The sequence below is a fragment of the Musca autumnalis genome, unplaced genomic scaffold (genome assembly GCF_047663935.1).
Source record: "Musca autumnalis isolate F117 unplaced genomic scaffold, ASM4766393v1 scaffold_1, whole genome shotgun sequence".
NCBI lineage: Eukaryota > Metazoa > Arthropoda > Insecta > Diptera > Muscidae > Musca > Musca autumnalis.
The window spans coordinates 145,264,210-145,290,275 of NW_027411644.1; the positions used below are offsets into that span (position 1 = coordinate 145,264,210).

A 26,066-nucleotide genomic window follows, 5' to 3' on the forward strand; every position below is an offset into this window, starting at 1 on the left:
ATAACCACAATGGCCTGATGTTGCCCACAGGCAACATTTGGTACCCCCCTAATCGCAAGGAATTGATAAGAATTTTTTGCATAAAGGACTTGTCGTGTCTCATCCGGCATCAAATTAAAGTCATCAAGTAAAATAATGTCGGGTTTGACACTAAAAGGCTCCCTTTTTGTTATAGGCTGACAACCCGAACAAACCATCTAACATCAAACGGCAGTAATACAAACAAAGGCGACGACCAAGTAAAAATAAATCCAATGTTGCTTAAGTTTGATATTAAAATGTGTGGCGTTTATTCGCTATAGAAATAAATTAAGTTTATAAAATTAAAATGACAAGTTGTTAAAATGACCTTACATGTTTTAGTTGTCCAGCAAAAAGGACAGAATCAATGCCTGAAGGGCCTTTTATAGATTTTTAAAATGTTGCTAACAATTACATTTACATTTTACATTTACATAAACAATAAGAACAAACTGCAATAAAAATTATTGTTCACTGGACGTTTTCGAACTTCAGGGTGCGTTGCCAATTCTAAGGTGACCATCACCGACAGGACTTATGTTTGCGACTACTAATCATAAAAATATGAAAAATATTTTTATCTCTACGGAAAAAAATTCGGGGTTCAAAGGGTTAAATGCTGATGTTTTTGTTGTTCATAATACCGATTTGTTGTTCATAATACCGAATAGACGTAAAAAATATGTCAATATAATAAATGTGAATATGCACGCAAAAATATGTAATAATAAAAAAAATCAGAATTTATCGTTTTGAATATTTTAAAAATATACAAAATACGAGGTTATCAATCATTAGGAATAAATAAAACTAGCGATATACTCGTTAAACCCCTAACTCAAATTATTCCGAATGGACATTACCATACAATTTTTAAATTCGTTACAATTGCTCTGTTCCAGAACCTGCAAGAAGCTACTACTTTTTACTACGATAACATTTTTTCCTATATGGTATCGAATAAAATAGTAAAAATTAGTAAATTCTTGCAGTACTGGAACAGACCAAAACTTAAAAATTTCTTATTATTTTATACACAAAAAGTATGTTTGCCTAACAATTACAAAATGCACGTTTGACTCTATTCACTTAGTCCCGGTCCACTCTACAGTAATTTCACTGAAATTTTTATATGAAATTATGCGTCTCTAGATCGACGTCCATGGTAGAGTAAAATCATAAAATTGCTGTAGTGGGGAATTCGATTTAAGAACACCTAATTTCATGAAATTTTTTAATGAAATTCACGCTAGTGTGGACCGGGACTTAAGAATCCATAAATTAATGCACGGTTGTTGTTTGCTTAGCTAACACAAAAACCGTGAATTCAATGCAAAAATGTATTTTGTATTGTAAAGCAAAATTACAGCCCCCAAAAGTATGCTATAATAATTTGGTGTAACTAATTTCGATCTTTTTTCTCCCATGTTTTGCTGCTCCCACGTCGTTGATAATATGGAAATCGTGGGAATGGGCAATTTTGATCCCATGGGAAACAACTCCAATGGGAATGTTCAGAATAAGGCTGAATGTGTTCCCCTTCTTCGGACGATGCCTCGATCTCAATTTAATAATTATGCCCGATATGATAATGACCTTGGGCACAATTCTGTTTCTATGAAAATGTGAAAAGAAAACTTTTACAAAGGAAAAACCTGTCAAATGAAAAAAAATAAAGGAAATCAGCCCTATTCTGAGCATTCCCATGGAAGCTGTTTCCCACGGGAGCAAAATTTCCCATTCCCACGCTTTCCAGATTCTCAACGACGTGGGAGCAGCAAAACATGGGAAAAAATCGAAATTCGAAATTAGTTACACCAAATTATTATAGCATACTTTTGGGGGCTGTAATTTTGTTTTACAATGGTTAGGTTAGGTTAAAGGACGCGCAGCTGTCGTGTTGGACAGCCACTCCACTCGGAGACCTTGTGGTCCATTGTGTTCATCCTATAGTAAGGGTAGGAGAAAAGAAAAGAAATAATAGCATATCGAGTTTAGAAATAGGAAAAAGGAATAATTAAGTAAGTTAGAGGATAGTTGAGAATGATTAAGTAAGTGCTACGGATTGAGAGATTATTTGTAAGGAGAGAGAGAGAGCGAGTAAGGAGGTTAGCCGTATTAAGATGCTGTAGTTTGTTCGTGTTGAAGCCACTTCAGACCCTTGGCGAGAAGAAGCAGTGTTGTCGGCTCGGCTTGGCAGAATGCTGTCAGAGATGATAATGTATGTTCACCCATTGTTTGAACTCTCCTGGTCCTGAGCATTGGACAACGGCATAATAAGTGCTCAATCGTCTCTGTTTCTTCTTCGTCTTCGCATAATCTGCAGTAGTCCGTGGGGTCATCTCTATCCCATTTGCAGGTCATTGATCTTATCCTGCAGTGTCCCGTGATAACTCCAATCATTAGTTTTAGATCGGGTTTTCTCATAGAGAGTAGGGAAGTGGTCTTCCTTTTGGAGAGGTTGGGCCAGATTGCCTTTGATACCTTGCTGCCAGGTTCGTTATTCCAGATCTGACCAGCCTTCTCCCTGTATGTTTGTTCTAGGAGCCGCATGAAGTGACACAGGGGTGGCCTGATTGAGTTATCGATTTCGATGTCGTTTGACTCAGATCCGCGACGTGCCAGTTCATCCGCCTTTTCATTTCCCTCGATGTCGCAATGCCCCGGGACCCAGCACAAGGTAACGATTGATCGTAGGGCCTCCAAAGCTTTCCTGCAGTGCAAGACCGCAGCAGATTTGATTGAATGGGATCTAAGTGATTTTAGGGCCGCTTGGCTATCCACATAGATAGTCACCGGTCCGGCTATATCCCCTTCCATGTTTTTAATCATTTCTGCTGCTTTCGTGACCGCAAAGATTTCGGCTTGGAAGACGCTACAATTTTCGCTTAGCTTGTACGAGATCCGTAAGTTGAGGGTATCGCTGTAGACGCCCGCTCCTGTTCCCTTTTCCATCTTGGATCCGTCGGTATAAATCTCTATACCGGGTAGAGGTAGGGAGTTGTGGGTCCAGGCTTCTCTGTCAGGTATCCGAACTTCAATGTCGTCGAAGTGTAATTGTGGTGATATATAGTCACTGATTACCTCCAAACCCACCGATAGTCCAGATTGTCGTAAGATAGCAGCATGGCCGTAGTCGAAGTTACGCCATGAATTTAACTCCTTGAGTCGGAGAGCACTCTTTGCTGCCAACTCCTGTACCACGAGATTCATCGGATGAAGATCCAGTAATACATTGAGAGCAGCCTGTGGAGTGCTTTTCATGGCACCGGTAATTAGGAGAGATGCCGCTCTTTGAACGACATTAATCTTACGGAGAAGGGATGTCTTACTCAAAGCATTCCACCATACCAATGAACCATAAGTTAGAATGGGGCGAACTATGGCCGTAAAAATCCAGTGTATGACCTGTGGTTTCAAACCCCAACTCTTACCAATAGAGTTCTTGCAAGAATAAAGAGCTATAAGTCCTCTCTTGGCACGTTCCTCGACATTCCTTTTCCACGTTAGTTGGTGGTCCAGGATAATGCCAAGGTACTTGGCCTCTAGGGAGAGCTTTAGGGCCACTCCATCCAGCGTTGGTAGGGTGAATGGTTTGACTTTTCTCTTGTTCGTAAATAGAACCAGCTCTGTCTTAGATGGGTTCACCCCAAGTCCATTGTTGTGTGCCCATCTTGATAATTTGTCCAGAGCTCCTTGCATGAGTTCCGATAGCGTTTATGGGAACTTCCCGGTGATCATTATGACCACGTCATCAGCATAAGCTACAGTCTTTATACGTAGTTGGTCAAATTCCTTAAGTATTTCGTTAATCACCAGGAGCCACAGCAGTGGTGATAATACACCTCCTTGTGGTGTGCCCCTGGTGACAGACTTCCGAATGGAGGTCTCACCGATATTTGAATTGATTATCCTGCCGCTAAGCATTCCATCGATCCAATTGATCAGTGTAGTGGAAACACCTAAGTTCAAGAGTGAATTGTGGATGGATTCGAGTTTGACGTTATTAAAGGCGCCTTCTATATCTAGAAACGCTGCTAACGTATAGTTTGAGCCCATCATATTCCTCTCGATTAAACCAACGACTTCATTAAGTGCAGTCTCCACCGATCTGCCTTTGATGTAGGCGTGTTGGGCAGGACTAATAACACTATTTCCAAGTTTGGACCTTATTCCTAGGTCAAGCAATCTTTCTAACGTTTTCAATAGAAAGGAAGATAGGCTGATTGGTCTGTAGTCTTTGGGAAGCGTGTGACTTGACTTCCCCGCTTTGGGGATGTATGTCACCGTGACCTCCCTCCACAGAACCGGTGTGAACGATAGACGTAGACAGGCCCTATAAATATGATCCAGGTGTGGTATCAACACCTCCAATGCGTTTTGTAGCATAGCAGGGAAGATACTATCTGGACCAGGTGATTTAAAGGGCTTAAAAGTGTTTATCGCCCAAGCTATCTTTGTGTGACTTATGATCTCCTCGATGACACTCACTTCCCCTGTGGCTTGGTTACACATTGGTGGATCGGCTGAGCGATCTGGTGCATCCATGCAGTTGGGAAAGTGGGTTTTGGCCAGGAGATCCAGAGTTTCTAGACCGGAGTTAGTCCATGTGCCATCATCCCGCTTGATACTGCCGATGGATTTAGGGTCCTTCGACAGTACTCTACGAAACCTGGCTACATCCTTTACTCCCTCTATAGACTCGCTAAAGCAGACCCAAGATCTGCGTTTAGCCTTCTTTATTTCGCTGTTGTACTTATTGAAAGATACCTTGTAGTTCTCCCAATCTGTGGACAGCTTCGTTTTGTTGGCTTTATTGTAGAGCCTTCTGCTAATCTTCCTGAGATTAGCCAGATCTTTCGACCACCAGACCGGTTGACATCTTCTGCCTGGGTAAGTGAGTGGGCAGGCGGTCTCATAGCTGTCCACCAAAACCTCTGTCACGTGATTCACTGCACTATTAACCTCTGTGGCTGTTTGGGGGTATCGTGACACTCCCAGCTGGGAGCTTACTAGTTCATTGAATTTGTTCCAGTCGGTTTTCCGTGGATTTCTAAATGGTGGCTGTCGAATGCCATTAACAGAGACTTGGAAGAATATCTTCCGATGATCCGAAAAGGAGCATTCTTCCGATACCCTCCAGTCACTGATAATAGATTCGTCTTTATTAGTGAGGGTTATGTCTATAACCTCCCCCCTGATTCTATTTTGAAAAGTGTATTCATTTCCCCTGTTGCATATTCTGAGATTATATTTTAAGATAAAATCGAATACGGACTCACCTCTGGCATTTGTGTCTCTGCTGCCCCAGTGGAAATGGTGAGCATTGGCATCACATCCTAGGATGATGAGGCAAGTGCTACCCATCTCTTTGACAAGCTTCTCCACGTCATTACCCGGTGGGTCAGGGCTCTCGAATGGCATGTAAATGGACGAGAATATGGTGGCTCCATGGGAGCTGCATTCCATCCTTACAGCCGTAATATCACCTCCGCTGAAATTAGAGAGGAATATTAGTTTAAGACTCTTCTTAGCAACTACACAGGTTCTTACCTTGTCCCCGTTGGATGTGGCGAAGGTGGTGTAGTTGCTATCGTTTAATCCAGCAACCTTATTCTTGTATAAGTAAGGCTCCTGGATTAAGACGATGTCAACTTCAGACTTCTTGAGGGCTAGAAGAAGTTCAGCAGCAGCCGCTTTGCAGTGATGCAGATTAATCTGCATTATGCGAAGCGGCTGCTGCCTCCGTTCCTCCACTACTTTCGTCCTAGGCGGAATCTGATCCATCCTAGACCAAAGTGTAGTTTGCCCTCACGAGTCCTTAAGTACTCTTGCCCCTGAGTGTCTATTGACACCCTGATGGCAACACCTCCATTTTCCGGATTGTGGCTGACCAGATTCCATGTGCTGGTCCGGAGATTGGGGTTTTGTCTGCCGAGTATGGTCAGTATGCGCGCGGGATCCACAGGTGGAGGTGGCACCCAAGCTGACAACACTCTTCTGAAAGGGACCTCGTTGACCCCAACGACTGCCAATTGACATCCCTCCCAGAGTTCGCCAAGACCCTCTATCGTGGAAGTGAGGAAATCCAGAGATTCCCTATTTTCACAACAGATGACCCTAACGCCTCTGTATGGAGCGGCACTGCCAAATTGGGTGTGTTTAGGAGGTTCCCCTTCTCCTGCGAACACGATGTCACGCAGACGAGTTTCGATAAGTAGCCATCGATCCTCTCTGATTATCCAATCAGGGTCAGATTTATCGATGACCGCTGCTCGCAACTCATCCGGCACCATCGGTCTGCTTGTTCTTTTTCCCCTGCTGTTGGTCTTGAGATGGGAACTGGAAGATTCCTTGTGGCCCAAGTTAGCTTGTGAGGCTGAACTGGCTGCGGCATCTTTCCTGTTCCCAGTCTTAGGGCAACCGGCTGGGGAGGTATGAATAATGGGTTGTTGACCTGAAGTGGGCCTCTTTGCACTGGGGAGTGGCTCCTCCATTGACCTGTCTCTCTTCACCGCGATTTTTGGTGAAGATGGATTGGGCTTGGTAGGTGCTCCCCCAGGTGCGGAGACCGGTGTTCGGTCGGACTTCCCGGATTTTGAACTCTTATGATGCGTCCCCTTCGGCTTGGCTGCCTTCTTCTTTGAGGTTTGCCCTGTCTGTGTGACGGGACATCCCTTTGAAGAGAGCTTTGAGGTCGAAGGAGGCGAATCATTTGATGGTTTACGGATCATGTCAATATCGCTCCCAGTTTGGCCCTTGGGGGCTGTGGGAGTCGATGTAGGCATTGACCTAACCTCTTCGTTTGCCGTAATAAGAGAAAGCTTGCTGATATCAGGTTTTCCCTTGGGCAAGTGAGGGTGAGATCTTTCGATCTTTTTCACTACCTTGAGATTAATCCTGATCAGCTTGCATTCTCTCAGCGTTATAGATGAGGGTTCCCTGTCAGTGAACTTCCTGAGGAAGTGCATTGCTCTGTGGTACGCCTTCCTCTTTTTGGCCCATTTACTAGCAGAGCTATCTGAGGTGGTGGGAGCTTTTCCGGCCGGTATTTTGGTCGGAGCTCCTTCCTCAACAGCAGCCAGTCCTTTTGAGCCAGCAACATCGGCTGCGGCCGATGGTTGGGTAGCTGGTGCATCGGTTGGTCCAGAGTTCATACAGGTGGCTGCTTCCACTGAGGTCGAGGCCGACTCATCGTTGATTACAGTCGCTGGAATGACTGTGGTGTTCATTTCGTCATCCGATGAGCCGTCCTCGGCCCCAGTAGAATAGCCACCCTGACTGAGACGCAGGGCCAACGTCTGCTCCAGTATCTCCAGGAGTTTCCGGCTTTGTTCAGCCAAACTGTCAGTGACAGCTCCCAGAGTGGGTACCTTCGGTCCGTCCCCTCCCGACACTACCGTCCCGTCAACCGTTGGCTGGGTTGCCCCAGACTTGGTAATAGATTTTGAATCTGAAGAATTGTCCTTTGGCATTGCATTGTTGTCATCAATCGGATTAGTTTTGGTTGTTTTTTTTGTTTAAATTTTTGCTCTCCATACGTCATAGATTTAGTGGGGGAAGTGAGGTCCACCATGGCATAGCCCTCCTGTACCATGGCAAGGACATGACAACTAAGCCATTACTGCGTTGAGATGCCCAGGTATCAACGAGGCTCCGTTCTAATACAGTTGGTACTAGAGATGGGCGCGTGCCTAAAAAATTAGGCACGAACATGCACGAACACGGACCAAAATTTTTATGCACATTCACGCACAAACACGGCGTTTTTCGAGAAGGCACGAACACGCACACTCACGCACGAAATTACAAAAAAGCGAAATCGATATAGGTGTACATTTGTTAAAAAAATATTCATATGGGTTTTTCTGAGTGAAATCGGACACTTTTTCAATACGAAGTTTTGGTATCCTTTATTTTTTGCTGTGGTGATGCTGCTCATCAACAAAACATTTCAGTATATTTTCTGATTTTTTTCGACCAACGGCTCCAGAGGTATCGCGCCTTGAGAAAGTCGAATGAAAACTACATGCAAAGAAATACTCATAACTTCTTTAACATTGGTCCAATTTGAAAAAAATCTTTTTTTATGTTTTGCTGTATTTAATAAAAAATAGAAAATAATTTGGAACAGTGGAATTGAATTGAATTTTCGCGATTTCATATTTAAAATCAATTTTTAACAATGACCCCTTCGATTTTATTGATTTTTTTTTTTTTTTTGTAGAAAACAACTATCAGTTACAAAAATTTTAAGTCCTATTTGGTAGTGGGATTCGAATGATTACTATTTTTTCTTAATTTGTTGAAATTTTTCAGAATAATTTTTCCGAAAATTTTGGCTTTTTTTAGGCGAAGATCATTTTTAGTATTAATTAATTATTAATTTTTAATCAATTTCTCTTTGGATTCGAGCGTGATGATCAATAATACAAGTGAAAAAACATATCGGGTGTGGGACGGCTTCGCTATCATCTAACTTTTCCTCTTCCAAATGCAATTTGTTTTTTACAACGCTGAATATTTTCTCAATCATTATATGGCTTTCATGACAAACGCTTAGCGTAGTCTTTGAATTTTTTCTTTTATACTAGAGTTATTTTACCAAAAAAATTAAAAAATATTTTCTTAACATTTGTTTTGTTGTTTTATTTAGGAATTTATCTTAAACATCGTAAAACAGAGTTATTTTTAGATTTTGAAAATGGATTAGCAATTACTGTACCAGCCGGCCAATAAACTAACTAAGCTGATGATCAAATAACTACAGCTAGGGGATTATATGACTGACCATCCGAGCCAAATAATCTACCTATTATTAAAGGGATTTTTTGCCAGAAGATTATTATTTAGATACGAAAGAGGATTTGATTATGAAATACGTAACGTTTAAACATATCGCGGGCAAAAAAAACTTCATTCAGAAATACCCACTAATGCTGGTACACCAATTTCTAAACCGTTCTTAAAATCGCAAAATAAAGAGGTTTACGATAAATTCCTAAATAAAACAGCAACACAAATGTAAATAAATGAAACGTATTATGTTTTTGGTGAAATAAGATACTTTGCGCAGTAGTATATAGGAAAAACGTTGTTGACAAATTTCAAAAAAATTAGAAAAAATAGTTATTAGTCGAATCCCACTACCAACTAGGACTTAAAATTTTTGTAATTGATCGTAGTTTCATTGTTAAAAATTGATTTTAAATATGAAATCGCAAAAATTGCATTCAAGCCAACTGTGCCAATTTTTTTTCTATTTTTTTATTAAATAGGTGATAAAACAACAAAACACACTAAAAAAGATTTTTATCAAGTTGGACCAATATTAAAGAAGTTATGAGTATTTCTTTGCATATAGTTTTCATAGAATCCCTGGACCCTTTGGTCGAAAAAAATCATAAAATACACTGAAATGTTTTGTTGATGATCAGCATCACCACAGCAAAAAATAAAGGAAATAAAAAACCTCTTATTGAAAAATTGTCCGATTTCACTCAGAAATCCCCATATGTACTTCTAATTTTTCTAATCTTATTTAAAAACATTATTTTGTCCAAGTTAGAACTCAACAGTCTAGTACGTCTTTCGTTGTGAATATTTCCATATGTGGAAAAATATCCCGCTCGTTGCTGACCTGACGGGTATAGCCAAAAATTTCCTGGCTAATTGTTTTAAATATTTTAGATTAGACTGTTTCCAAAAGTGTAAAACTTCAGTCTGGCTAGATACGGCACTCGATAATATGTAGCTTTCAAATCTTTCATGAATTGAGTCAATGGTATCAATTGAGCAGACTTTCAAAAGTTTTTTAGACCAAAGGGCAATGATGTGCATAGTAGGGTACTTTTCCGAGCTTAATTTTTCGGAACACTCTTTGAATATTTTATGAAAACCCAATAGAGGTTCTAGCAAACTTTAAGTCAGATATACGATCCAACTCATTCTTCTGTGGGAAAATACTCTTAATCTCATTCTAGACTTGGTATATGCTCTCAAGCAACGTGTTCTTGTATCTTGTTTTAAGGTTTTCGACAATTTGTTGTTTAGCTCCGAGTGTTTTAAAATATCTTACAAGGTTTTCTGGGCAGTCAATAAGTTTTCCAAATTCGGGAAGAGGATGTTTTTCAATAACATCATCCATAACAATTGTTATTTATTAATTAATTATTAAATAAATAATCAATTATATAATGTATTCTTGAAATAGTGTCCAAACATGTATTATATTGAATACATTATTGTCGAGGTTCGAGCCACCCCGATACCAAACTAGGATATCGATATTGAATGTTATCAAACTCGACTATTACATGGCTGCCTTATCGATAATTTACCATCACTACTTGTCAACCTAATTGGGGATAAGCAAGATCGTCTTGATCGTCAACACAAAACCAAAAAATAAAAGTTTTAATTAGTGACCGCCTGCGTCCATATTTTGAAACGTTTGTTTTTATTCTTGTGTGGCAATTTTAAATTGCATTTGAATTACACCACGTAAGTATATTTGAAATACTTGTGGTGTCCTTTCTGTGTATTTGCTGTTTTGTTTAGTTGTTGCATTTCCCGCCAACAACGATTTACTTGACCTTAATTTACGCCCGTAATTTAAGTCAAAATTGCAGATTCCTCGTCCTTTTAGGGGAAATCTGTACATGGTCCTTCGAGCCTTTTAAACAAATTAGCGGCCTAGACTTGCCATTAATTATAAACACTTAAATTAAAAAATTTCCAAAAAATAAAAATCATTTTGTTTGCCATCAGTGTTGAAACATTTCGCCAGTTGCTTCTAATTTATGCAAAAAGTACGGCAAATCTCAACACTATCATTGAGTCAAGAAGAAGAACAAAAAAACATACATTTGCTTTTGCAATATTTATTGCTCGTTTATAATTTACAAATAAAAATAAAACAAATTACGAAAAACATTTTCCTATTAATAACAAAATCACCACTTCACATTAAATTTCGTATTTTTCTATTTTATTTTGTGAATAAATAACACGGACAGACGGTCAGTTTGTTTACATAGTGTTATACACATTATAAGTAACGATTACTGAATATCGGTGATCATATTAAAATAAGAGGTCAGTTAGTGAAAACGTAACCTAACGTAACAGAACACACGTAACATAACGTAATTCGATACGGTGATTGCATTTCATTGTATTCCATTTCATTATTAAATAATATCACAAATAATATTAAAAGGTAAAAAATAAATTAAAATATATCAATAAAATAAAAATATAAATAATTAATAATAAATATAAATAAATAGTGGATTTTACTCCCAAAGTTTAAAAAATAAACTTTCGAGGAGTATATTTATAAAGAGCTATTAAAGCCAAAATAAAATAAATTAAATAACTTCAGTCTCTTTATCTTGAAAGAAGCTTGATAGTTAAAGAAGGCAAATAGTGATAATAATAATAATATAAAATATATAAAAATTAATATAAATTACATATAAAATAACAAATAATAAAATAAAAAATAATTGTATAATAACATAATAATAAACAAATATTGAAATGGGATCAACAATTTGCACACGTTTCGAATACGAACGGGATAATTTGGTGGGATCATGTGCCAAGATATTAAATACCCCGGAAAAAGATCTATCTGAATCGTTGATAGAAACTAAGTTAGAGTCAATCGATGAGGATTGGCATAACGTCCGTAGCGCTTTCGAGAGCGTTTATCTTGCCGATGACATGGCAGTAAACTGTGAATATAAAAAGAAAGCAAAGGAAGATTTTGCGTCCGCTCGGGACCAATATCAAACAACCAAAGCCAATTTAATGGAAATTTTAAAAAAGAGAAGAAATCTTTCCAATAATGTAGTGTTGGAAGACACTACAAATCCCTCAATGTTTCATAGTTCAAGCATGTTTCCCCCAACCACAACTTTTGATTTGTCGGAGGTGTGCATTAAAGTGCCACCTTGTGATACGAAAGACTTCTACGGAAGTTACGAAGAATGGCCAACTTTTAGGGATATGTTTACGGCCATATATGGTACTCATGCCAGATTGACATCAGCGCAAAAATTATGTTATCTAAAAAGTAAAACAAAAGGTGAAGCTGGGAGAATCGTTGATCGATTTCCTTTGACAGATTCAAATTTTACCCTAGCATGGGATGCATTAAAGAAACGTTACGAAAATAAACGTGTGTTAGTAGACAATCAACTCAGACTTTTGTTTGAAGTTCCACCTGCAAAATCTGAGAACAGTGAAGATATAAAACGGATCCAATTATCTATTAGCGATTGTCTCGCAATTCTCCAGGCTCACGAAATCAGTGTGAGTCAGTGGGATCCGATATTAATTTATTTATGTTCTACTAAGCTTCCTATAGAGACATTGACATTGTGGGAACAATCTCTTGAATCTCATTCCGAGTTACCAAAGTGGTCTCAAATGGAAGAGTTTCTTATTAATATGCATCAGGTGTTGGAAAGAATTGATCGCCTAAAAAGTCAGACAGTTCCTCAACCTTCTAGATTTGATTACGGAACTCAACAAACTTCCATATACCAAAATTCAAATAGATGTGTCCTATGTGGAAAAAATCATTTGTTGAAAAATTGTTCAAAGTTCAATAGCATGGCCACACTCCAAAGGATTGAAGTGGCAAGAGAAAACCGACTATGTAATAATTGTCTTACAAGTGGACATATTACTCCAGAGTGTATCAGCATGCATAGATGTATGCATTGCAGCAAGAAACATCATACGAAGCTTCATTTGACAAACGCATCACAAGAACAATCGACTGCTAATCCCGTAACGCGTGAAATAAACAGTTTTCCTCAACCACGAATGAGTCGACAAACTGAAACACACTTCACGACTGGTGAACAGCAGAATGAATTGCCTTGCTCCTCCAGTTCGGTATCCGAAAACAATACTCAAACGTACATGACTTTGAGTAACGATGATGTTATGTTGCCAACTGCGTTGGTACAAATTAAACATCGTGGTAAAATTTCTACTATAAGAGCTATTTTTGATTCAGCTTCTAAACGATCTTATTTGACGAATGAATTAACAGAGCGCTTGAAAATAGAAACTAAACAGGCCGAGTTCCACATTAGTGGATTATGTGGCACAATGGTGGCTGATGCTAACAAATCTTGCAAACTAGCATTATGTGCCGACAAACACAATTTCGAACTCCACACTGAGGTGATAGTAGTTCAAAATCTGACTGGTTTAATGCCAACAAGATCACTCCCCAACTTGAATTTAAGCGAAGTGGTAGATTTAAATCTTGCTGATCCAGAGTTTGCCATTTCAGCACCGGTGGATATGTTAATTGGAAGTGACATACTCCCATCCTTAATACTAAATGGTATAAGAAAGAATGTGCTCGGAAAAATGATAGCACAAAATTCAGTTTACGGTTGGTTTATTTTCGGACCAATAACATACGACAGTATCGTGTCGGCCCCAAACGTGGGATATTCAAAGATAGAAGAAGACAATACAAATATAAAATCAATCCAATTCTGTGAAAAAGAGGACGTCAAACGGGCTCCTGTTCTAACAAAATCCCGTAAACAACTTTACGATGAAACAAACAAATGCCATTATCGTTTTCAGAATCGCCTCGATTCGGAATGTTACCTAATGATAATGAAGAATATGTGGAAAATTTTTTCGATGAAAACACGAACCGTCGACCGGACGAAAATCCTGATGTAAAATGTTCGTTTTTGTTTCTAGGATCGTCCCGATTCAGAACAAGACTCCACAGTACGAACGTGAAAAGGACAAAACAAATAAAAGAATACGAATCCCTTGCTAGTACTGGAAATGAATTGTCAGAAAAGTACATAGTCATTAAAAATATCCAACAAAGTAGATCAAATATAAGGCATATTGATTCAAAGAGATATCTGTACTGCTGTTTACATTACGCGGTCTTTCGCCCGGAAAGTACCAGTAAAATATGTATGTTTATTAATGACTTATACCAATCAAAACGTTCTTACTCACTCAATGACAAAGTAAATATAGGCAACGAATTGATTTCAGCAATTTTAAAACAGTACATTTACATGTGCGTACATAACGGTGATATCGAGAAGATGTACCAAAATTTAATACACGAATCTGATATTCCGTGTCAGAGTATTTTGTATCGAAAGGACATGCACGGTCCATATGTAGATTATGGAAATTTAACTTTTAGTGTTAACTGTGAGTCATTTCTGGCAATAAAAACGTTATTGCAGGTGGTCACAGAATGGCAAGTTGATCGGCTGCTAGCAGCAAATATACTTCGAAAGAAATATGTCGTTGACATGATAGCAGGCGGTCACACAAGTTATTCAGCTTTAACGGCACTAAAATATACTACATTCAAGGGGAAATCGAGCGGATTTCCATTAAAGAAAATATCGATCGGCCAGTTACTTAAGATATATCCTCGATATCTATTTTGTAAAAACACGTCCGTTCAGTTTGCCGATCACACAACGAATGTCTGCATGATGCGATTATTTATTCTTATCAACCCTTATTATCTACTGTACAATTATCGATTACTTAAATACATGGTTGTATTCAACCTAATAACCACTATCGATATGTGTTTTACTTAAACTAGGTGTGTTCATTACTTTATTCGACTACAGCTCGGCCAACCTGATAGGTGTGACCGCCCCGGTCACATGGGGGTTAAGTTAACTACGCAAGTGTATAGTGTACTTAAACTAATGGACTAAATACTTAAACTACTTAACAGCTACTATGTACAATTTATTTACAATTATATACATTGGGCAGAGCAGCCCTAGGTCCCATTACCGGGGTCATCGGTCTTCCATAATCTCATATTACACGCTTCTATCACCCCATCATAGGGAATCTGGGTGATTTGACAATTTTCTATGTCGCCCACAACATATCTGTCATGTGGCAACACCTTGCGCACGGTGTAAGGCCCTTTGAATTTTGGTATCAATTTCTTATTTACGCCCACTGTCGTATCTACGTTTTTGATTACTACAAAATCACCTACTTTAAATGAGTTTACTTTAATACCTTTTTCCTCAGATCGCTGCTCGTTATATTTTTGCGTCCTCGCAATAGCTAATTCGGCTTTGTCTCTAATTTCTTTGATACCCCCCCCCGGGCCTGAAAAGTTCTCCTCTAGGTATTCTGTAAGCTTGTCAATTATTTCTCCTCTTTGGTTAACTCCAAAAAGTACCCTACTCGGAGTATCCCCAATCGATCTATTCACCGTATTGTTAAATGCGAATTCAATTTTACTAAGCTGTTTCACCCAGTCGGCATGTGCTACTGGCTCACTAAGTTTAGCCAACATTCCCACCAAGGTTCTGTTCACTCGCTCAACCTGACCATTTGCTTGGGGCGAGTGGACAGCCACCTTAACGTGGTCTATGTTTTTCTCTTCCAAAAATTCTTCAAATTCCTTTGAGGTGAAACAACTTCCCCTGTCTGTAATGCATCTAACTGGCCTACTATAGTAGTCGAAATACTTTAATAACGCTGCCTTGACCTCTTTGGTGCTCGTCGTTAGTACTGGGTAAAGTCTAACGAATTTCGTGAAAGCATCTATAACAACCAGAATGTGCTTTCTTTTTGACTGAAGGGATGGTAAGGGGCCCAAATGATCCAAATGAACCGTGTGGAACGGTTTAGGTTCCTTTGGGATACTGTGTAGCGCCCTTGCGTTAGGCCTATGAGGAGCGGAATACATGATACACTTGATACAAGTCTTCTTATATTTTTCTATCTTTTGCTTCATTTCTGGAAACCAATAATGCTCTTTCATTTTCAAATAACACTTGTCTACTCCAAGGTGTCCTAACTTCTCATGCATGGTTCTAATAATCTCCGTTTCCATGTCCTTCGGGACGAAAAATCGCAAATCCTCGTTAATTTTCCTATAAACCACCCCATTTACCATATCATATCCATTTACCGGTCCTTGTTCTAGTTTCACCTTCAATTCACTGACTTCTGCATCCCTAGCCTGCGCTGCGCATAGCTGAAAATCTATATCCTCTACTTCTATAGTTGCTACCACCTCGTCCCTATTACCCTGTTCTATTCTGGACAGTGCATCCACATGGGCCATTTTCTCGCCCGCTCTATGGACGATGGTATAACTATAGTTCTCTAATTCTAATGCCCAGCGCGCTATTCGGCTATTTATATTCCTCTTTGCTAATGTTAACGCGAGCGAATTACAATCTGTTACTATCTTGAATTGTATTCCTTCAAGGTATGCTCTAAATCTTCGTAATGAATATATAATTGCCAACGTTTCTAACTCGAAGCTGTGGTATCTTGTTTCCGCATCTATCGTTCTCTTCGAAAAATAAGCTACCGGATGAAATACACCGTCATCCTGTTTCTGCATCAGGATAGACCCAAACCCTATTGCACTCGCATCACAGTGCAGTTCCGTTTCCCTACTTGGGTTATAAATCGCTAAAATAGGGCTTGAAGTCAAATGACGCTTCAAAATCTCGAAGGCCTCCCTGCATTCGTCGGTAATTTCATATTTTGCTCCATTTTTAGTTAATGCATACAAGGGCTTTGCTATTAATGCGAAGCCTTTAACGAACTTTCTGAAATATGAACATAACCCTAAATATGCTTGCATTTCCTTTACATTCTTGGGCATCGGGTACTCCTCGATTGCATTAACATGTCCGTCTGAAGGTGCAATACCTTTTCTCGAAACCTTATAGCCCAAATATTCAATCTCGGTATATGCAAACTTACACTTCTCTATCTTGAGCTTCAGTCCGTACGTAGCTAGTCGGTCCAGTACCCTTTTCATCAATTGGATATGCTCTCCTAATGTTCTTGATGCTATTACAATGTCATCCATATAGATTACCATTTCGTTCTTTTCCAAAAAGTCGTGAAAAATTCCCGCAATGAACCGTTGAAATACCGCTGGTCCATTTTTCAACCCAAATGGTAACCTCAAGAACTCGTACTGACCGTTTGGCACTACAAATGACGTATACTTCACCGAGTCCTCTTCTAGTCTCACATGATAAAAACCGGATTTCAAATCCATTATCGTGAACCACGATTTTCCCTCAAGGTATTCTAAACAATCCTCAATTAGGGGTAAAGGGTAATTGTCCCTTACGATCATCTTGTTAAGTGCTCTATAATCCACGCACATCCTAATCTCCCCACTTTTCTTCTTGGTCAACACTATTGGTGATGCATAAGGAGAGTTACTAGGCCTTATGATTCCTTTCTCTAACAGGTCCGCAATAATTTTGCTAACCTCCTGTTTCTCTGCAAAGGACAGTCTTCTAGGCGAACAGTAGGTTGCATTCCCTGAGTTCACCAAAATTGACGCTTTAAAGTCCGAAGTCTTTGGTTCATTTTTCATCTTCTCAAAATAATTCCTCTTAATTAACTTGCCAAGCTCCTTTCTTTCATATTCATTTAAATCTGGATTAATGTCCCACCTTTCCTCAGTGTCTTCGGTGTTTGCACTAAATTCATCCCCCTTTTGTATTTCTTTAACAACATACACTCCTTGTAGGGGATTATGTTCTCCCACTAGTACCTCAGACTCATTAACTTCCTCACAATGATGAAATTTTCCACAATCCACCTCCCTTTCGGGATCATTATGTTCGTACTCTATAGGTTTGAGTTTCATATCCTGTATTTTATTATCATTTACTTTATTTATGAGTTTTAACTCCGCACCCTGTTCCTTTTCATTATTATTTATTTTCTTTAAACGTTTTATTTCTGTACCCTGTACTCCTTTATTCATACTCACTGCTTTTCGAGGGTAAAGTTTCCCCTTCCCCATCTCCTCACGAGCCTTAGGAAGAACACTACACATTTTTGGATTCGTTTTAGTATTTATTTCAAACGGTTCAGGTTTTAATTCATGGTTGGAATCCGTTTTCAAAATTAGGTTAACAAAAGAATTTCCGGTTTTATTATACATTTCATTGGGGTCCGGTTCCCCACTTTTCATACACAAAACAATAGAAAATAATTTCAAAAAATCCCGTCCGAGCACCAAAGTACACGGAGCATCATCTAATAAAATGTTTAAATCTAAATCTCTTCTCTTCCCTCCAAACTCAAGGGTTGCTTTTATTTTCCCGTAAATTTTTAATCTTCCTCCGTTTAAATCCCTAAGCTGGGAGAGCTTCTTCTCTTTTATCTTATAGTGAGGGCACAACGACCTAATTATCTTCCGGTTGACGAAGCTGCATGGGCTACCCGTGTCAAGCAAAGAGAAAATGGAACAGAAATTAGACCTGGAATTTGTTGGACCTAGAGCTACTCTTACCTGCATATTCCAGTCGACCTCCTCTTCTGGCACGGTTCCCACAACTCCAAGAGGGCAATTCGTCTTCCAGTGGCCCGACCGACCACACTTAAAACAAGCTCCTGTTGGCTGCTGTATCTTCTTGCAATTGGACGCATAATGTCCCACTCCCCGGCACTTGTAACACTGGACTTCATTCATACCTGGATTAATCGTGCCACTTCTTATCTGTCGCTGGGTTTTCTCGGCTACCATCTTTTCATACATCGGAATTAATCTTTTGAAGCCAGCTATGGTCGTCGTGTTGAGGAATATCAGTGCTGCTGTGGACTTGTCTTGAATTCCTTCAACTATGAATTCTACTTTTTCCGCTTCAGTTATGGGAGCCCCGTCGGCCAGTTCCTGCATTTCCAGGGCGTAACGGTGCAAGCTTTCTTTGCTTTTCTGCCATTTCCGGCACTCCAATTTTCTTAAAATTTCCTTGGTTCCAATTGTCTTTTGGAATTCGTTACATAATTCCTCTTTTAATTCTTTCCAACTTTTAGCTTTAGTCGCACGCAAGAACAATCCTGCACTGCCGGCTAGCATGCGCCGCGCAAAGATAAACTTTTCTGCTGCTGTACAGTCCAACACATTCGTTACCTTTTGAAATTCTGCTACCCACTTGGTAACTGCATACCCATCGTCACCAGTAAATTTAGGCAGCGCCCCCTCAACATCTGCAAACGTAGCAACGCTTCTTTTCTTTTCCTTTTTCATCTGCAGTTCGTCGATTTCATCTTCCAATCTCAACATGTTTAATTTTGTCTGCAATCTTTTCACTTGTTCTGTTTGCGTTTGCTTTGGCGTGCCCGTTGGTGATGTTAGTATTGTTACTGGCTCGTCTGTTTCTTGCTGTTCTAGTGGTGTTGATGGTACGCTAGTTACTGTTTGTATGTGTGTTGGTGCCGATTCATTCGTTGGCTGACGCAATACTGGCTGCTCTTGTTGTTCGCCGTGTTGTTGTTGTGCCGGCTTTGCTTGTGCTTGCCCGTTTTCTGGCTGACGCAATTCTTGCTGCTCTAGCTGTTTGTCGTTTTGTTGCTGTGCCGTTGACCCGTCCTCTGGTTGTAATACTAGTGACGTGGACGGGCCTGCTCCAATGAATCCATTCAGCAATGCTCGTAACTGCTGGATGGACGCTGTGTCCGGGAAATCGACCCCCATTTGCTTTAGGTGGGCACTCAGCTGTTCGCGGACACTCATTTTAAATTAAAGTTTTTAGTTAGTATATTTCACTGTAACTTTTAGTTTAGTTTATTTTCTTCAGTTTTTTGCTTTTGTCTTTTTGTTGGCCTCAGTTCCTCAGTTTTTTACACTATTAGCGTGTTTTCTTTTTGTTTAATTAACTTTTCCTTTCAATTGCATGTATGGCACTTTTTGCTGGTTGGCTATTATTAATTTCACAATTTCACAATTGGTGGTTGAGCGTCGTTCTTTTATACACCTGAAGTTGTTAAAACACGTCCGTTCAGTTTGCCGATCACACAACGAATGTCTGCATGACGCGATTATTTATTGTTATCAACCCTTATTATCTACTGTACAATTATCGATTACTTAAATACATGGTTGTATTCAACCTAATAACCACTATCGATATGTGTTTTACTTAAACTAGGTGTGTTCATTACTTTATTCGACTACAATTTTACGATATATTGTGCGAACATCTTTCGGCTGATCTTACAAAAGAAAAGCTATTTGATCCAGCGAATCGGCTGGAAGTTATATTTTTGATATTTACGCGGAAATCGAGCGCATTTCCATTAAAAGCAACAATAATCGACCATTTTCTTAAGATATATCTTCAATACTTATTTCATCAGAAATTGAGAGAAAATATTTTTGCTGATAACTTATTCGATCCAGCAAATCGGCTGGCAGTTCCATATAAAGCATTTACAAGCAAATCGATCGATCTTTCGTTCAAGAAAAATGTTATAAAATGTTATAAATGTTATAAATTATCCTCACTATTCATTCAATGCTGAATTGGATAATAATGATGCCATCACTGTTGAAATTGTAACAACACGCAAATCAATCGTTCCAGCGGATCGGCTGGCTTCTACATTTATAGTAACAAAATATGATTCAAACGATCGAATATTACAAGGTATTAGGTCGAAAAGGAATAACTACAAGGAACACGTCTGTGGTATAACATCCACAAAACTGGTTAATTTGGTTCGAATTAGCGCATATGTGATGTGCAAAGATGAACAAAACATAACTAACGGGCCATATATCGTATGGTCAATTTCTTTGTTCCTTAACACGTTCGCGGACGCAAGCAAATTCAGAGAGGTGAAAAACATGACACCCAGTTATTTTCGAAATTAGTTTTTTTTGGTTTATTTATTAATTATTGATTATTATTATATTTTATTTATTATAGAATGTATCTTGTTGAAATAAATCGTATTATGTATATTAACCACCAAAACTTAAGATTGTATACAAGTAAATGAACAAAAATTGACTGACAATGTGAATGCTATAGCATTCACTTCATTTTACATCGGAATGCTATGGCATTCACGTCCGCGAACGTGTTAAGTATCTTTTCAGAAATATTCATGGATTTCACGTGGGATATGCTGTTTATTGCAAGTACAACACTATGTTGGCTGAGTTCATATCGAAGAACCCGGCAAACTTGGGAAAAGAATACTTATCAGAAATCCATGACCACTGCAGAAAAGTTATGGTGAAGAGTGGAAATAAGTCAAACATCAGATCGCAGCGACAGAAGGGTCAACAACGGAAAAGCCTGGATGAAAGTTCCAAATACCCCGCCCTAACAAATCAATAATTTTGCACCCGTGCAAGGGGGGGAGCATGTCGAGGTTCGAGCCACCCCGATACCAAACTAGGATATCGATATTGAATGTTATCAAACTCGACTATTACATGGCTGCCTTATCGATAATTTACCATCACTACTTGTCAACCTAATTGGGGATAAGCAAGATCGTCTTCATCGTCAACACAAAACCAAAAAATAAAAGTTTTAATTAGTGACCGCCTGCGTCCATATTTTGAAACGTTTGTTTTTATTCTTGTGTGGCAATTTTAAATTGCATTTGAATTACACCACGTAAGTATATTTGAAATACTTGTGGTGTCCTTTCTGTGTATTTGCTGTTTTGTTTAGTTGTTGCATTTCCCGCCAACAACGATTTACTTGACCTTAATTTACGCCCGTAATTTAAGTCAAAATTGCAGATTCCTCGTCCTTTTAGGGGAAATCTGTACAATTATATTATGAATCATTTAGGCAAACAAAAGGAATGTATTCTGGAATCAATAAATCATAGTGTTTATGCATTACCTCCACGTTTACCATTGCTTCCATTTTCCCACTGGGAAATAATACAGTCAGATAAACATCTGATTTGCAAAGAGAGTATATTGCGTTAACCCTCTCGGTAGTTTTTGTGTTTGCTACTCTCATGAACAAAACAACCCAGTGGGAAAATGGAAGCAATGGTAAACGAGAAGGTAATGCAGAAACACTATGGTTTATTGATTCCAGAATACATTATTGTTAACACGGAACATGTCCTAGGAAAATAATGCATTCTTTTCTTGAGTCCAGAAGAAATGAATGTGTAATCTACGAATTGTCTGTGTACTGATTCCATTACTATTGGATTTGGGAATATAGTGGGTAATCAATGTGCGATTTTTTGGTCATTTGCATTCCTTTCTCGATTACAAAGGTAATACATTCCCCATTTTCACACTGGGAAATTGCATACAAACATCATCTTTTTTTCTCATACTCTGGCCTCTCCACAACAAAATGGCAATAAGTACCACACTACAAAAACAAAGCAAATAATTTTAGGCATTTTTTGGTCGGTTTTATATTTTAGTTTGTTTTTCGTGTTTTATATGGTCTCTTGCACGACTTCTAAAGGGAGACCAAAAATTTAGCACGATCGTGTCACATAGTGCAGATCGTGTTTAGTCGTGTCGTGCAAAAACCGTGTCGAACAAAAAAGCACGATCACGCACGGCCAAAAATGTATGCCGGCACGACACGCACAAACACGACGTTTTTCGAGAAGGCACGAACACGCACTACTCACGGCAAGACACGCGCCCACCTCTAGTTGGTACCCTAACTGCAAACCTTAGAACACCGATGGGCACGGTTTCGCCTGACACCCAGGGATGCCAGATAAGTTTGGTCGAAAATCGGCACTTTTCGGGTGCCAAAATCGGAAAAAAATTTTCAAAATCGGCAAAAAATCGGCAAATTAAATAACGTTTATTTCAGTTCAAATTATTGCTATATTTAATAAGCATAAGTTAAAAAATAACATTTTAAGTGCAACAAAACAATTAACAATTGATAAACCAAGGCAATAATTCAAAATATGTAAGAATGTAAATGGTTTTATCATATGCATATGTAGTATATATTTATAAGTACGTGTATGTATATATGAAATCAATATATTTTCAATTCAGTCAAGCTAAACAAAACTTAGTTTAAGTTCGAAGATGGGCAATATCGGTCCACTCCTTCAGGTACCTCTCCCACAAAAGTTCGAAAATGTTCGGAAAATTTGTGCGTACGATAACTCTTGAAGGGAGTAACCTATTTGGTCCACATTTTGCACATCGTGAAATGTCTACCAGACTTAGATGAGGTTCCAATACGTACTCAATCGGTCCACTTCTTCGGGAACCTCCCACACAAAAGTCCAAAAATGTTCGGAAAAATTGTACGCGCGATAACTCTTGAAAGGAGTGACTGATTTAGTCGATTTAGTACTTTACACATCCTAATATGTCTACAAGATATAGATTAGGTACGTATATGGACTCTATTTGTCTATTCCTTCGGGTATCTCCCACACTCGTATAAGTTTTCTTTAAGACCTGAGGCCCAATTCCTTTTCTATGAAAATGTAAAATGAAAACTTTTATAAAGGAGAAAACTGTCAAATGAAAAAAATTATAAAGGAAATATTTTTCATAGAACAAGAATCCAGCCCCTCCTCTCGAATCACTTCGATTTTGGTTGAAACAATTTGAATACGCTGCATCCATTACGACGGTAAAAGCTTTTTCAGGGGCATGTCCATACTTCTTGAGAATATAGCCCGAGAGGTGTAAAAACCGATAATTCTCGAACTGATCAACCGATTCCAAAAGTTATACGATGACCCACTGAAATGACTAGTGGGCGCGATATCTATCGAAAAGATATAACTCTCAAAATAAAATCCACTTCCCTAATGGACTATGTCGGTCCATTCCTTTAAGTACCACTTCCACAACACTTTTGAATTTAAATTTTAATCCACATTTTTCGGCAAGTTCAAATGTCTAAAAATGGCCATATAATTTTAAAAAAAGACCTTAAAAACATTCGATTTGTGCTTAGAAGAAAGTTTCAATTCACATAGGCTGAGGGTATACCTCTGTCAGCAAAGCCGACTGACACTTTCTTACTAGTTGTATTGGAATTTTGAAATGTTGGTTTACAATTAAATTCAATTTTTGTAATAAATATTTGAATTTAAGTTTTGTAACAAATCATTTTTAATGACAACATTATAACAGTTAGGGCCATTATTACATGTGTTCTTTTACTATCTGATGAATTTGAAAATGCAAAATAAACTAACTTGGAGGCATTAAACATATAATTTTCACATTGAAAGCTAATGACAAGAAGCTCCTCCCTGAAATTCCATCATCACTTTTAACTTTAAGTTAACCGGAACGCTATAAATCTGTTCGGTAAATCCAAACTATAACAAAAGAAGACTTGTAATAATGGGGGTTAGACTTATTTAATTTTAAGTAGTCTTTAGTAAAGAGAATTCCTTCCATCGAATCCCTAACTAATCGATTTCGACACTTGTTTTTATTTAAATTTACTTGGCTAGAAACTCTTTCCACATTTGCTGAAGAATGTGGCAAGACTAAAATATGTTTAATAAATTTGGACAAAATAGGAAATAATGATTCAGAATTTGCACATATTAATTCACACATTGTTTTTCAAAATTCTAGCAACTCTACGTTTTTATCTTGAAACAAATTTTTGAAATTTGAACGTAAAAGTTCGCGTGATTCTTGCTTTTCGTTTATGTTTATAGAGCATTCGTATTCCTTTATAATGTTGAAAAATGAATCTTGTGTGCCATTTATTATAAAACTTTGATTTATTGAAGCTAGGCATTTAAATTTATTTTCAAAATTAAACCACTTCAAAATCTGACAACAAAGTTCAATGTAAAAGTTTGTGCAGTTTTTAATTATTTCCACTAACCCACTTTTCGACAATTTCGTTTTTTGAACAATTTCCTTGACGTACATATTTACTGAAGTACACGTTATGGTAATCAAGAAAATTCAAACGGTTTTTATAAAATGTTAAAAAAATTTATTATTATTAATCAAACTACTCTTGACGATATAGTTGTCTTTGTTATTGTAACAAATTAGTTCTAGCAACCACAATTTTCATACAAAATGGAAATTTTATGTGAACAAGTTGCCTTAACTATATATCGGCATTTTAGGGGTAAAAATCGGCAAATCGGCATTTCTATTTTTTTGGACTAAAAATCGGCAAAATGCCGATAAATCGGCAAATCTGGCATCACTGCTGACACCCCGGCGTTAGGGGGTCTCTAATAAGTAGGAGACCGCTACTTGGATAACCTTTGGTCGGTCACAGTTCCCCAACTAAACACTTCCAGGGTGTTGAGTGTGGAAACTGTGACCTTAAGCCCCCGCATCGCGTCAAGATTGTTATCCCTGGCGAGGGAATTGTTTTACAATACAAAATGCATATTTGCACTGAAATCACGGTTTTTGAAGTAGGTTAATTCGACAACCGTGCATTAATTTATGGATTTTTTAAGTGAATGGAGTCAAACGTTGTGTAGTGTTGTACTAATAAGTAAATTTTCTTCAAAATGTGCGAACTGGTGTAAGAATTTTTTTAATTATTAGGCAAATATATGCTCTGTTCCAGAACCTGCAAGAAGCTACTATTTTTTACCACGATAACACTTTTTCCTTTATGTTATCGGAAAAAATAGTAGCAATTTGTTGATTCTTGCAGCTCTGGAACAGACCAATACTTTCCATTCGGAATAATTTGAGTTAGGGGTTTAACAAGTATATCGCTAGTTTTACTTATTCCTAATGATCGCTATCGTATTTTGGATATTAAAAAATCGAAAATATAATTTCTGATATTTTTCTTGATTTTTACGTATTTTTGCGTATTATTACATATTCACATTTATTATATTGACAAATTTTTTACGCCTCATCGGTATTATGAAAAACAAAAACATTAGTTTTTAAGAATTATTTTGGCAACAAAAATTAATAGAATTGTTAAGAGATCATTTGTACACATTTAAATCAATGGTCTGTTCCAGAACTGCAAGAATCTACTAATTTTTACTATTTTTTCCAATATCATAAAGGACAAATTGTTATCGTAGTAAAAAGAAGTGGCTTCTTGCAGGTTCTGGCATCAACAGAAAAGCGAACCCCACAATTTTTTCAATCAAAACAATAATTTGGCATATATGTATATGTACGTTTGTGTGATCGTTGTCGTAGTCGTTGAGGAGACTAACAGATTTTCAATAGAAAGTCATCTGATAAAAATTCGAAGGTAATACTACGAAAATAA

At 38.1% G+C, this 26,066-nt stretch overlaps 1 protein-coding gene across 1 annotated transcript; it reads right to left on the bottom strand.

The window, feature by feature from the left end:
• Nucleotides 1–14,502: 14,502 nt before the first annotated feature.
• On the bottom strand, nucleotides 14,503–25,165 carry LOC141387430 (uncharacterized). The gene is made up of 2 exons (XM_073957093.1): nucleotides 18,362–25,165; nucleotides 14,503–18,287 (listed from the first exon to the last, which is right to left on the bottom strand). Exons 1-2 carry the CDS (start codon nucleotides 19,583–19,585, stop codon nucleotides 18,255–18,257), a joined length of 1,257 nt encoding a protein of 418 aa, XP_073813194.1. The 5' UTR covers nucleotides 19,586–25,165; the 3' UTR covers nucleotides 14,503–18,254.
• Nucleotides 25,166–26,066: the final 901 nt, after the last annotated feature.

What these genes read in the sequence shown, in the direction of transcription:
- LOC141387430 (XM_073957093.1), bottom strand. Translation starts at nt 19,585, where the DNA reads ATGAGTGTCCGCGAACAGCTGAGTGCCCACCTAAAGCAAATGGGGGTC. An exon ending in AGGTCGACTGGAATATGCAG is followed by an intron (nt 18,288 to 18,361) that starts GTAAGAGTAGCT and finishes TGACACGGGTAG; the next exon opens with CCCATGCAGCTTCGTCAACC.